Source organism: Teleopsis dalmanni, chromosome 2 (genome assembly GCF_002237135.1).
Source record: "Teleopsis dalmanni isolate 2A chromosome 2, ASM223713v2, whole genome shotgun sequence".
Lineage (NCBI taxonomy): Eukaryota > Metazoa > Arthropoda > Insecta > Diptera > Diopsidae > Teleopsis > Teleopsis dalmanni.
The window spans coordinates 3,303,699-3,317,660 of NC_051847.1; the positions used below are offsets into that span (position 1 = coordinate 3,303,699).

The window sequence follows — 13,962 nt, forward strand, 5'->3', positions numbered from 1 at the left end:
ACGTAACTTATATAAATATATTAATACATATATATTGGTTTTTTTTCATGGAAAATATAATAAAATATTTAAAAGCAATTTTCTTGCGAATTAAAAGTATTTATTAAATAATTTTATAAATAATTTTAAATAATTACAATTTTGTTCTATTTTTTTATTTATTAAATCCTGGAAAAGTTTCCATTTTATCGCCAAAAATTTATTATTTTACCAAGTTTTTTAAAAAACATCTGATATCTGAAAAATTAAATATTGTTTTTAAATATTTAGAAACTTTATATATTTTTGTTAAGCATTTTCATAACTCTCGTCAACGGAAATATGTTAATATAATTGGCTATTGAAAATTATTTTCAATAAAAAAAAATTACAATAAAATACTGAAATAAAAAAATAATAATTAAAATATAAAACAAAACTTACGAAATAACAAATGTTTAGTAAAATAAATGTATCAAAAAAATTTTTAATCTGAATAACAAAAACTTTTGCAAAAATATCACAAAAAAAAGTAATAAAAACAATATAAGAATGAAATAAAAATAAAATTTAAATAAAATATAAATATAAAGTAAAAATTAAATAAAAATAATATTAAAATGAAAATGAAAAAACATTAAAAATAGTATAAAAATAAAACACTAATAATAATAAAGTAAAATAATAAATAAAAAAAAAATATTTAATAAAAATTTCAAACAAAATTAAAAAATATAAAAAAAATATAAAAAAAATTTAATAAAAATTTCAAACAAAATTAAAAATTTAAAAAAAAATATAAATACAAAAATATTAAAAAATATGAAAACAAATTATTAAAAAAAACATGAAAACAAATTAATTAAAATATATATTAAAGTAATTAAAAAAACATAAAATAAAATATTTAAAAATCCTGTTAAAAAATATATAAAAAAAAAAATATAAAAAAAATATAAAAAAAAATATAAAAAAATATAAAAAAAGTATATTTAAAATATTTTTTATAGTTATAAAATATTTATATATAATAAAAAAATATTTAAAAAAATTAAAAAAAAAAATATTTCAAAAATTATAAAAAAAAATTTTAAAAATAGAAAAAAAGTATATCAAAAATATAAAGCATTTCGTGAGAAACACATAAAAAAAATATATAAAAACTTAATTAAAAAAATAGTTTGAAAAATATATTTTGATTAATATATAAAAAATATATTTAAAAAATATATTGTAAGACAAAATATATTAATAAAAACTTTTAAACAATTTATGGTAAAATTGATTTGTAAGATTTGTACATATTGTAAAGAAAAATATTTGAAAATAATAAAATAAATAATAAAAAAAATAATAAAAATAATAATAAAAATAATAATAAAAATAATAATAAAAAAATTATATTTGATTATTAAAAAAAATATATATAAAAAATATAAAAATAAATTTAAAAAAAAACTTTCAAAACATTATTAAAACAATTAATAAAATTCTTATATACAATATTTGAAAAAAAAATATTTAAACAAAAAACTGTTATATATACTATTAAAAATGTATATAACGAAAGTTGATAACAATTCTTATAAAATAAGTTTTAAGTTATATAAAATAGAACAAAAATTTAAAAAACAATTCACTTAATAAAAAATTAATAATATAAAGAATGAAAAAATGGTACAAATAATTATTTTAAGAACATAAAGAAGTAATTAATTAATTAAAGTAATATGAGGTAACAAACAAAAAATTTTAAATTCTAAAAAAACGAAAACCAAAAATTAATTTAAAAAAATATTTATACTTAAAAAAAATTAATATGTAAACACAAAAATTGTAAATATATTCAAGAAGTTGCGAATGTAGCTAATTAAATAGTATTTTTCGTTAACATGGATTTAAATTAAACAAATCTGTATAACATAGGGTAGTTAAATAACTATATTAAATACATTATTTTTAATTTTGTTTTTAAAATTGCGTTGAAAATACTTTCGAGAGTAATAGAACTAAAATAATTATTTTTTCTTTTGTTTAAATTAAACTAAAATTTTAATAAACTGAATTTTTGATTAGCAGTTACTTAAAAACTAAAATTTAGTAATATATATTTACAATATACTATTTATAACATTCATACTTTTTTTGTGTTTTTACAACAATAAACAAATTTACAATAATAAACACTTTCAGTGTCGTTAAAATTCGAATATCTTTTTTTGTATAATTTTTTTCAGTTTTATTTGATTTATATAAAAATTACAGAATGAAAACACCAGAGAAAATGCGATATGAAATAAAAACTAATGGAGGGAATTATTGCAGCAAAGAGGATAATTGTAAAAACAGAAACTTAATTATTTTTGCCAAGAGGCTAACAACAAAATACAAAATTTGTGATAAATAAAATAAGAACAAAATATTTTTCTAAGACATTTTATATAGCATAAAAGTATTTAGGTAATTATAATTTTATACCAAGAGAATGCTGCAAATTTGTGCAACTCTTAATCTGTAATTTTTTTATAATTTACTTAGTTTTAAATTTAAAAAATATGACAAAGCATCGAGTAAACACTTTTCATAGCCATATCAAAAATATGGCTAAATACAACTGAAAATATATATATAAATATATATACATATATATTCTTGATAACACTAATGTAAAGAAGTTATGCGTTTTTATAAACACATACTTAACTACGATAAAACCACGCAAAAAAATATAAATATAAATTATGAAATTAAAAAACTAATTATAAAAATTAAAAATTAATTAATTAATCAAAAAATAATAATAATTTTATATATAAACGTATATATAATAAGCATAAGGCATTAGATTGGAAAGTGTAGCTTATAAAACTTAATCTGTACTTAAACATTATACAATTATTTTCACATAATCGGATCTGGTCCCTGCCCCTCTAAATCTGATACTTGACTTTGATACAATAATGCATCCTGATAAGCTTTTTTTACCGCTTTACGATCAGTAGGCTTACGTGATTCAACCAACTTTTGCTGGTCCAGCTGTTTGTCAATGCCTAATATTTCGAGCTTAATCGCGGGTAGCCATTGCCAAGTGCGTTTGGCATCGAAGAACAGCACTAGGAATAACTCATCTTCAGTATAGTTTTTACGCAACGCCAACACATCTGGCGGTGGCGCCGGCAGTGGTACTCCATTATAAACGAAACCCTTCGGTGTCTTTGGATCTAATATCAACGCTGGATACCAGGGATAACCACGACACTTAGCCCATACTAGTTGCAATGGTTCTAAAGGCGGTTTTAATAGCTCATTAGCGGCAGGGACAGGTGACGGTGTGGGCGCAATTGTATTGTGTTTATTATTTAATTTTGCTTTATTATTTAAGTTTTTCTTACTTCTGGAATTATTTACAATATTAGCTACAGTTGGTGTAGCCGCTCTGGAGGCTGCTTGCTTAATTGCCGCACGAGTCTTTGCATTTGTTACAACACCGATATTATTTTGAATTGGTTCAGCTGGCGCTACCTCGGCTATGGTGCCATTTTTCTGTTTCAAACGCGACGCTGCACGTGATCTTCTACCTGTAGGCGTTGACGTTCGCGTTTTAATATTTGTCTTTTTATAACCTGTATTTATTACTGTTTCTTCGTCACTGGCACTGTCTGCACTGCAGCTCATAGCTTCGCCATTGTCCTTTGATGTTTCCGGTGCTATTACGTCTTTATTACGATCAGTATTGTTTTCATTTATTTCATCATCACACTGTTCTTCACCATCAGCTTCATCTTCATCATCTTCTTCTTCATCTTCCTCATCTTCTTCATCATCATCGTCATCGTCATCATCACTTGAATCATACTCAGAACCAGAGCCACTCATGCTAATACCCGAACAAGAGCTGCACGGACTGCCTGATATATCACTGACATCATCGTCATCACTTTCACTTACATCGCGTTCAGTATTTGCACGATACACGCGAAAGCTGTCTGGTATACGATTATAACCTAAGTCGTTGTGTGTTGAGGTTAAGGCGCTCGCAGTCGGGGTTGATATGGCCGCTGGTGGTAACAAATTTGGTGATTTTTTCGGTGACATTGAGGCGCTATTTCGCACATCCGAAAGACGTTTGTGTCGTGAATTTCTTTTTGGCGACTTTACACCAGTTAACACAGACGATGATAATCCTAAACTAGCACTTAATGAACTTATATGGCCCACACCTAGCTTATTGTTTAACATTAAAGCCGTTGTTGCCAGCGACGCTGCCATGGCGGCACCTGAATTCGTGGCATTTGCATTATTGTTATTCGACAATGTGGCTGAGAGTGATGAAATTGTTTCTTCTTTCACGGGCGTCGTTGTTTCTGACGGTCGTTTCTTTGCTGCCTGAGCTTTACGTGTAAACAGCACTGCGGTTCTGCAATAAAATGCAATAAGAAATAGGAAATTCATGATTCGAAGCAAAGAGCATTTTTAAACTAATTACAATAAATGACCACAAAACTAATACCAGAAACTTTGACATATTCTTTAAAAAATTCTTCTTCAAAATAGTGTTACAGTCTAACTTGTTTCAAAATTTGTTTAAATTTTAGCTTTGTGAACGATTTTCGAGTTTGATTGTATCATAAAAACATTTTTAGATGATGATAAATATATATATAGTTTTAATTTTAGCATTTAGTAAGAATGTTTAAGTCAAATAAAATTAAGATTGTTATAATTTACCAATATTATATTACCAATTTAAGCAACATTTTATTTTTACTTTAACTCATATTTAAAATTATAATCAACAACTATTGTTAAATATTTTATCTACTCTAATTAAAAAGAAACAAGAGCGCTACTTTAATACTAGCATCATTCACTAATGTAACGTATACTATAGTCTGTTGTATTTCATTTCAATTCGATTGTACATACCTTCTGTTTACGCCCACTGGCGACGCACTATTATTAAGACTTTTAATCGGACTGCACGGAGGTGTTTGTGTTGTTTGTAAAGTTTCTTTTGATTCATCACCCATAGTTTCGTCTTCATCCAATATCATTGAATTAGCAGGTGTCTTTCTTGAACGCTTCGAGTTTGTGCTGTGTGATTTGTATTTATCATTAATTTTCACATCAGTATCCATTTCTTCATCCTCTTCTTCGGTTTGAGAATGCATACTTGAATTCGAAAAACGCTGCGAAAATATTTGAAAAATAATTTTAATAAATATATTTCAGATGTTTTAAACAATTTAAACGAAAAAATATTTTACTTACTGCGGCAGTTTTAGCCTTTTGAATGGCCTTACGCATACGCGTTATTTCTACGCGTATTTGTTTAATCTTCTTGGTACGGTATACTGGATTCTTTAATACTTGCGATTTATCCGCCAATATAAGTAATTTCTGTATTATCTCTTCACATGGCTTCGATGCCAATAGCTGTTTAAGCTCGTCTTCTACCTCCATCTCCACATGATCACGTTGTTCCCTCTGATTTTCTACCAAGCCTTCACGCTCAAGATCTTTTCGAATTTGCACGAATAGCGGTGCAGCTTGATCACGCATTCGTATGCCTGCGCGATAAAAAACTGTATCTTTATTGTTATAAGCCAAGCAGTTCTGTATCATTAGATCAAAATCACTTTCCAACTGCTCGAATGAACTGTACTGGCTATTTTTCAGTTTTTCACGCATTGTGCCCAAGTCCATCGGATATTTCACAATATCCAAATAATCTGGCACTTCTTTAGTATCCACTGGTTCCTTGAATATTTCACTAGTATCCTTAGCTTCAAGTGCATCTAGCAATTTAGTTAAAGATGATTCTAACGGATTTATTTGCAACATCACCACCTGTTCACATATTTTGACAAGTACTGCTTTGACCTTTTCTCGCTTACGCACCAACTCGCATAAAAGACGTGCACGTTCAAGATCTTGTCGCAAACACTGCCAATATTTGAGTTGCCGATAAAGTTCATCGGTGTCTGGTGAGCCTTGGGAAAACGTAAATATTTAATAATTTATCATTGAAAATACTAATGGCACTTATGACTTACCTTCAATGCCATTACGCTGTATAACGCAATGATGATTTCCTTGGCTTTGCAATCTACGGAGCAGTGGCACACCATTTCTATATTTACGTTTAAGCGTCCAATACGCAATCAAGCGTTCAATAAACTGTGATTTCTTTTGCATATGAACCATGCTCGATATTTCATGAACACGTTCTGGAGGTATTGTTGGCAGTAAAACTACTGGTGCAGTGGAACGCTTTTTCGCAAGCGTTTTGCGCGCTTCCTTCATTTTCTGCCGAGTGTCTTCAAAATCCTTTTGGTTTGTTTTCAGTTTAGCATCTGGCGGCGTATGAGCATGGCAATAGGCTGATTTTTGTAAATGTGTTGAATCATTGTGACCATCTTTGAAATCCATCGTCATATATAGACCAGCTTGTTGAGCACAAGTGACATGAAATGCAGCATAACAACTATTACGCTGGCACTGAATGCATGCACCCATGCCTTTCTCTTTGCACACATAACAAGTTAAACGCCAGCGTGCACCAGGTATAGTTTCAATAGAATCTAAGAAGATAGTATATATATATGTTTTACTATATTTATATATACACAGAACTTACCAATTGGTTCAAGAAAAACTGTATTTGCAAAACGCACTTCAGGTATCCAAAGTGCACAAACTACATGCGCCCATTGTCCTTGATCTGTTTGTTTGAAAGCGCCTCCTGTATTTGGACATAACACACAGTGAACTGGCGTGCTAGGTGATTGCAAACACCGACGGCATAACCACTGGCCTTCAGGAATATATGGCACACCATAACAGTCCTGATGAACAGCTAGGTTACACATATCGCAGAATAAAATTACATTCGTATTTTGACATTCTCCGTCCATACAAATACAACACACTGCATCATCGTCAACTTCAGCACCAGTAGCTGTACCATTAGCTGCGGCTTGAAAGTAAGACTCCTTTTCTAAACGATCCATTAACAACTCCATTGTATCTACAGAAACTGTGTTCAAGCCACCCTTCTCCCTTTCGCCATTCATCCAATCAAGCCAAGCAGTATCTTCTTCATCCACATCATATTCTATTTCACCATCTAGCTCTTCAGCTGATTTTTCTATAAAACGGTAATAGGCAAGCGGTCGAGGCGGCGCATCAGGCACATTATAATTCGCAATTTCTCTATACACTGCTTCAGGCACTTTGACTTGTGCCCAGGGCGCATTTTCTTCTAATGGTGGCGCGTCCGCATTCAAAACACAACCTCGTTCCACTAAATCCTTATATTCTTCAGCATCAATGAAAGGTAATGCGGTATTTATGCCCAAACGGACACTTTTGCCATGTATGTTAAATGTTACACATTGTTCATCCTCATTGTATGTTACAAGTGATTCCGGATTTGAAACATGATGTGCGCTGCTAGCAGAACTCGAGTTCTCCTCTGTATTGTTTTTCGATGCTTTCGGTGTTGTATGCTTTGTACCACGGGTGCGCGCTCTTTTCCTATGTGGAGTCAAAATTGGTGTTATAGGTGTTGGATTGTCATGATCGTAATTCAGTAAATGATACTGCAATCCTACTATTGTCTTATAGCTTCGATCACACTTGGATACTGGACACGCGTACGGCGGTTGTTGGTATTTTACCTTTTTACAATATTCCACCGCATCAAAGTCGAGACCCATTGTATATATTACTGTTGTTACCGTACTATTTCTGCTTTTTCAGTTTACGTTAAATTTGCATTTTACTTTTAATGTTTTTTACTAACAAGTAGCTTTATTAATTTTTCTCGCTTCAATTTACGTTTTTCTATTATTAAGTCCACACGCAAATTCGCTGTCATATATAAATGGCGGTAGAGTGACAGCTGTTTTGTTTCTTGTCTACACTCTTTCGTACTGAAATATCGATAAAGGTGACTCAAGGTTGTATTTACGAAACGAATGAATGTAGTCGAACACACATTCTATATATACGGTTTAAAGATATTTTAATACCAAACAATTAACTGAATTTACTAACCAAATAGTTAAAATCAATATTACATTGTATAATAATATATGTTATTAATTACAATTAGCAAAATGTAAGTGTTGTTGCCGTGGAATGATAATAGGTCTGTTTCACGAGCTAATCTTAGTAAAACTTAAGTTAAACACAAGTACAAACTAGGAGCGTTTCACAATTTTTTTTTACTTTCACCAGTGCCGCGAAAATAAACAATTCGAAAATTTAAATTCAAACCAATTCAGCTGATTCACACATCAGCACAAATTTTATTTGAAAGAAAATGTTCGTGTAAAGTCTGCGTAGCATTTTAAAGTTTCAGCAGAAATGTTTCCCAATAAAATATATACCCACTTCACACTTAAGCATGATATAGACGATGAAATTTGTTTGCAAACAAGGTTTGCTGGCTATCAAATTGCATCGTCTATACTCAAGTTTGCAAACCAAAATTTGGTTTGCAAACTAGTTTGCAGTGAAATTAAAATTTTTCAATTATTTGTTAAGTTTGCAAACATGTTTACTTGTGTATATCGAAGTTTGCAAACTTCTCATAATTTAAGAATTTTGGTGAGCGTCGGACAAGCAAAGATTACAGAAAAAAATTATTAATTCTTGGTAAAAAGAAAAATAAATGAAAAATAATTAAAAAATTGCTAGACATTAGACAATTATTGAAGAAGTTTATATATTTTAAAAATTAATTTGTGCTAAAAACATTTTTATAGTAAGCTTTAATATTTAAACAATTATTATATGAATAAAAATTTTAAAATGTAACATATTAAAAAATTGAAACAAAAATAATTTTAGTTTAAAAAATGAAATAAATAACAGGTTGCTATGATCATCACCTCAATTTCTTCAGTTTCAATTATTGTTTTGCACTCTGTACTTACTCCGATGTTGATATGAACGCTGTAGAAAATAAATAAAAATGAAGTTTGCCAACCTTGTTTCAAAGTGTATAGCAAAGCGCATATTCGGTTTGCAAATTTGGTTTGCAAACAAATTTCATCGTCTATATCATGCTTTAGGTGTTTAGACAGATAAAGTAGTGTTGTTGTTTTGCGTACATTTCAACCAGTATAGGTCAGCAATTTATTGTTTTTTGCACACTTGTGAGTGCCGAATGCACCTAATAATATATTATGAAATGTAACATTATAAAAACTATAACGTTCGCATGTAAGACATATAAAATAAATGCTATATATTCATATGATCAAAAAACAGTTAAAAGTAGAAATGTAATTTTTAAAGACTTTTTAAAAAATTTGTGTATAAACGAATTGTTAATATTATCAGTAGAACTATAACTTATATTTTTTTTTTATTTAGAGGAATTATACATCTGGTAATACATATTTTAGTTATTTTAGTTAAAAATTATAGTTTTTTACATATTGTGGAGTTGGTAACAACTAGCACCTTCATGATTTAACTATTTATGAACGTTAGATTAAAATTCTCTTATCTCTTTCAATATTAAATTATGAGTATGTATAATTCACGTCATCTATTGTTAGACTATTGTTAAATGATTGTGTCATAGTGTAATCTGTTGCAGCTAAATTTTAGAACTTAAATTGTTTATTATTGCATAAATATTATATTAAGAGTAATTAAATAATTAAAATTTAAGTTATAGTTTGAGTTAAATACATTAACAATTTTTGATTTAGTCTTTTTAATAAACATAATAATGTAATTTTAATAAAATTAATCAATTTTTAATGTTTTTGTCATATTTAAATAAATAGCAGTAAACTATAAGGTTTGTGAATATAAATCATATGAATTATTGAGTGGTCAGGTTAGTGACTGTTGCTTCATTTCTCCAACTGATATTGTTAGTAAATATTTATTTAAATGTAGACAATCAGCAATAAGTAGTTAAACTATTTATTTATTTATTTATATATATTTATTTCTTTACATATTATATATTATTATAAAAATATATTCTATAAAATATATATAATATATAAACGTTTATCAGTATTATTCATATTCAGATGTCTGAGTTGGTGAATCAGCACCTTTACTCTATTTTATCTGTGGACAGTTTTAAGTCACACTAAATACGGGGCTTTATAATATGATGGATCAGTATTTTAATATTAAAACATATATAACAATTCATGAGTAATATATATAAAAAACTTACAATTTATCATATTAAAAATATATGTTAATAAAATATTTCTAATTATTAATACCTATTGTAATAACGTATTTTGATATTTATGTATAGCAAACTCTTATGTCTTGCAATGCAACTATGTGTTGTATAATAACATCCACAGTCCACATTGAAAAAAATAAATTGCGGGACACTGCGTCAGTTGCGGAATTTGAAACTGTATGCTGTGGATCGTATATGGAGTTGAAGTGCGCTGGTAGAATTAGAACTGTGTTTTATATGTAATTTCCTCTTCTAGTAAAAATTTAAGGGAGAAATTTAATTAAGTAAAATATTAAAGCTAATAAGCAAAGTAAACATTGGTATAAGTCTTATTTTATGTAAATATTCCACATAAAAGTATTAAAAACTCATTAAAAGAAATCTACGCGCTTTACCTTAAAAACGAGAATCATGGAGGACCTTATGGAAATTTATAAAAAATATGAAAATTTTAGCATGCAAATGGAAAAATTTAAGGAGGTATATTAAATTTTTTAAAGTGAAGTAGTACTAATGAAGCTTTCAAAATTTTCTAAGAAATATTAATATTTTATTATACTTATATTATATGTTGATTTAGTCTATTAAATAAAAATATCGTTTTGTGTTCCTTTGTAAATGTTAAATTATGTTTGTTTTAGGAACAATTAGATAATTTGCGGTGTATTTTGTACGGTAAAGATATTGTTGTTACTTCTGTTGAAAGTGAGGATATAACTGAAGTCGTAGCGTCGCCTCAGCAAATAAAAAAGCGCGCCAAACGACTTAACACGCTGACTGAAGACTTAAAGGAGGGTATGTAATTCATGAATTTACTTAAATATTACTATTAGTATATTTTTCGCTTAGTAAAAGGAAATAAAGATATCAACAATGAGCTATCTCCGGTTAATTCTTTACGCACAAATAAATTGCAAATAACTGATCAGGAACTTGACGATGAAGCGGTAACACCAATAAACGAAACTACAAGCATTGCTAATAATAAGACACTGCAAAAACATGACGATATTAATCAAGGGATGCTTATGCCCCCACCACCCGTTCCAACAACAAACACGGAACAATCGTCTACACGGCCACAAAGGGCAGCGAAGCTCAAATCAGAAAAAAATCTCAAGGAACCTAAACTTAATCAAAAATTGCGTCGTCCAAGCAGTAATGAATCAGTTAAAATTAAATTGGAACATGAACAGAGACCTTCCCAAATGCATGAATTGGCCGTTACACAAACTTCGCTTTCCAGTTCAAGGTCAGACAATTCTATTTTGGTTATTCCCAACAACGGACCAGCAGTAATAGAAATTCCATCAGACAGTGAAAATGATCCAGTTGATAGCAGGACGCAAGAAAAAGAAAATAGTAAGTTACTTTAATTTTCATTAAAACAAGTTGAGGTAATAAATTAAAATAATGTATGAAAATTTAAAATATATTATATAAATGTAATTATATAAAGTCCACACGAAGTTAAAATGAATTTGTAATATTTTGTTTTTAGTTAGACCCAATAGTGAGTTGAAAAATCGTAATTGTCGTATTAATATAAAACGTAATTCTCTGACTATAACTGTTAATAAGGACACAGAAAAGCTACAACAAACTATCGCTGAGGAGACCGTAGTGATAACAGCGACTAACCAAGAAGTAAAGCAGGTATGAAAAGTTTTTTGGTATAAACTGATAAGTTTTACTTATTAACAAATATCTTAGTTGCGTATAAAACTTGAAGATGTAGGCGAGACCATGGGTGCTTCTATGTTATCATCGACTAGTAACGCTTCAAAAAAACCGCGTAAAAAAGATGCCAAAAAACCACCAAAGCCAATAAAAGTTGAACGGTTTAGCGATGTCGGTTTAGGTGACTCGCCAATTTCATCTCGAACGCGCAAAACAAGTGCTGGTAAAAGCCAAAAAGAACAAGAACCACATAAATCAATTTATGAAGATGCTTTAGCTGAAGAACAAGTTAAGACTGCAAGTACAACAGAAACATTTACTCCTCCAGCTACAACGGCTGAGGTTGCGGTAAATGAACATGTCACCATTTCTACAACAACGCCAATAAACCAGACTATAACGCTTGGTGGTGCACCAGCGGATGCTACATTTTGTACGAATGCAGCGCAGACAACATTTCAAATTGCGCCTGGACAAAGTACTTTTATCGTTGACAATCCAAATGCTACTATAACTTTGAATAAAAATGCAGATCCGTCCACAAATGCTGCGACTGATGTAGGTGATGCCACATTTAACGTGGCCGCAAATGATGCAAATAAATCAAACCGTTCATCGACATTATCGAGGCAATCGATGGTAACAGCTAAAGATACTTCGCATCCGCAAGATACAAGTCTTATAACTGAAGATGAATCGTTTGAACAGCCCATCGCTAAAAGTCAACCAATGCCACCGCATGCACCGAAAGCACCGACTGCACTTAAATTACATACACAAACTAAGGTGCCACTCTCCGCTAAAGGGTACAAAGTACCATCACGCACCAATGAACTCTTCAAGTAAGTCTTATAGGTGTATAATATAACACAGTGAAGTAAATTTTTATTTGTAGTCCACTTGTACAAAGTCCTGTAAAAAAGAAGGTTGAGGCATTTGAGCATGCTTTACAGGCTGCTACCATTGAACAATCGAAAACTGGTACTTTGCGTCCAAAGCGGTTAAAAGAAACTTCAACGGTAAGCTAAATAAAAATATAGAATTCATCTGATTCATATATTATTATAATTTAGACCCACACAACACCTGTAATTGGTGGTAAAATTTATGCTCCAGCTATAGGAAAATTTCTTACACCAACACAATCATCGACAGTTACACCGAATATTGGACAAATGCGTAAGCTACCAAACAGCACTTCAAAAACTATTGGATTTCCTAAAACAAATTTAAAACCAACTACTTCTGCATCTGCCAAGGCACTTTCACGCGATAATACCAGTGAGGACCTGCGTAAAGGTCTTAGCCAACAAGCTGAAGAGCGCAAGAAACTACGTGAGCAGAAACATGTACTTGCCGCACAGCAACGTGAAATGAGAGAAAAAGAACGTACTGAACGTATGGCTAAGCAAGCTAAGGAACGTGAGGAAAAACGTATTAAGAAACAACTTGAAATTGAGAAAAAGAAACGTGAACAAGAGGATATACAACTTAAGCTACGTCAACAGGAAGAAGCCGCAGCTGAGGCAGCTGCCATGAAGCAACGAGTCGCAAAAGCTAAAGCTATTGCCGAACAGGAGCAAGAACACTTAGCACAAATTGAAAAAGCCAAACAGGGCACGCTGAGCAAGAAGAAAATGATGCCTCCACCAAATCCCAAACCAGAAGTAAAATCGTCATACACATTTGATATGTTACATGAAGATGATTCAACAGATGATGAGGACAAAGTTTCTTATAAGCGACCACCACCACCAGAATGGAGCAAAAGTAAGAAAAATTATTTTTAATTATTATTTTATAAGATATAATTTTTATTTTTGTTATAATTGTGATTATTGTTATAATTGCTTTTATTGATATAATTATTATTGGTACAATTATTATTATTGGCATAATTATTATTATTGATATAATCATTATTACTTCTTTATTAATAATTTTGTAATGAAAAATTTAAAAATTTTTACTAATTTTATAGGTACAACTCGTGGTCCTGCCATTCGTATGCAAGAACATTGCTGGTCTGAAATTATTGATAACATGTTTTCAGTCGAACCAGTTACGGT

General features: G+C 29.9%; 2 protein-coding genes across 3 annotated transcripts; one reads left to right on the forward strand and one right to left on the reverse strand.

Moving 5' to 3' along the window:
* Window positions 1-154: 154 nt before the first annotated feature.
* LOC119679675 (peregrin-like) lies at window positions 155-7,928 on the reverse strand. 2 transcript variants are annotated; one of them, XM_038092163.1, is made up of 6 exons: window positions 6,620-7,928; window positions 6,036-6,563; window positions 5,251-5,972; window positions 4,906-5,168; window positions 3,372-4,396; window positions 155-237 (listed from the first exon to the last, which is right to left on the reverse strand). In XM_038092163.1, exons 1-6 carry the CDS (start codon window positions 7,698-7,700, stop codon window positions 203-205), a joined length of 3,654 nt encoding a protein of 1,217 aa, XP_037948091.1. In that variant the 5' UTR covers window positions 7,701-7,928; the 3' UTR covers window positions 155-202. The 2 variants fall into 2 exon arrangements, with proteins under 2 accessions (XP_037948091.1, XP_037948090.1); XM_038092162.1 differs by lacking the exon at window positions 155-237 and having other exon boundaries at window positions 2,807-4,396.
* A 2,486-nt stretch (window positions 7,929-10,414) lies between these two features.
* LOC119680661 (histone-lysine N-methyltransferase, H3 lysine-79 specific-like) lies at window positions 10,415-13,962 on the forward strand (the record flags this gene model as incomplete). The annotated part of the gene is given in 8 exon segments (XM_038093589.1): window positions 10,415-10,693; window positions 10,855-11,008; window positions 11,063-11,575; window positions 11,715-11,869; window positions 11,927-12,735; window positions 12,789-12,912; window positions 12,967-13,663; window positions 13,875-13,962. Coding segments are annotated over 8 exon segments (2,609 nt in total), but the record flags the coding sequence as incomplete, so codon positions are not given.

Excerpts from the sequence above, each read along its gene's own strand:
- LOC119679675 (XM_038092162.1), bottom strand. The coding sequence starts at position 7,700 with ATGGGTCTCGACTTTGATGCGGTGGAATATTGTAAAAAGGTAAAATAC. Across the intron at positions 6,564-6,619 it reads AGTTTTTCTTGAACCAATTG|ATTCTATTGAAACTATACCT; the intron begins GTAAGTTCTGTG and ends CTATCTTCTTAG. Across the intron at positions 5,169-5,250 it reads AAAAGGCTAAAACTGCCGCA|CGTTTTTCGAATTCAAGTAT; the intron begins GTAAGTAAAATA and ends ATATTTTCGCAG.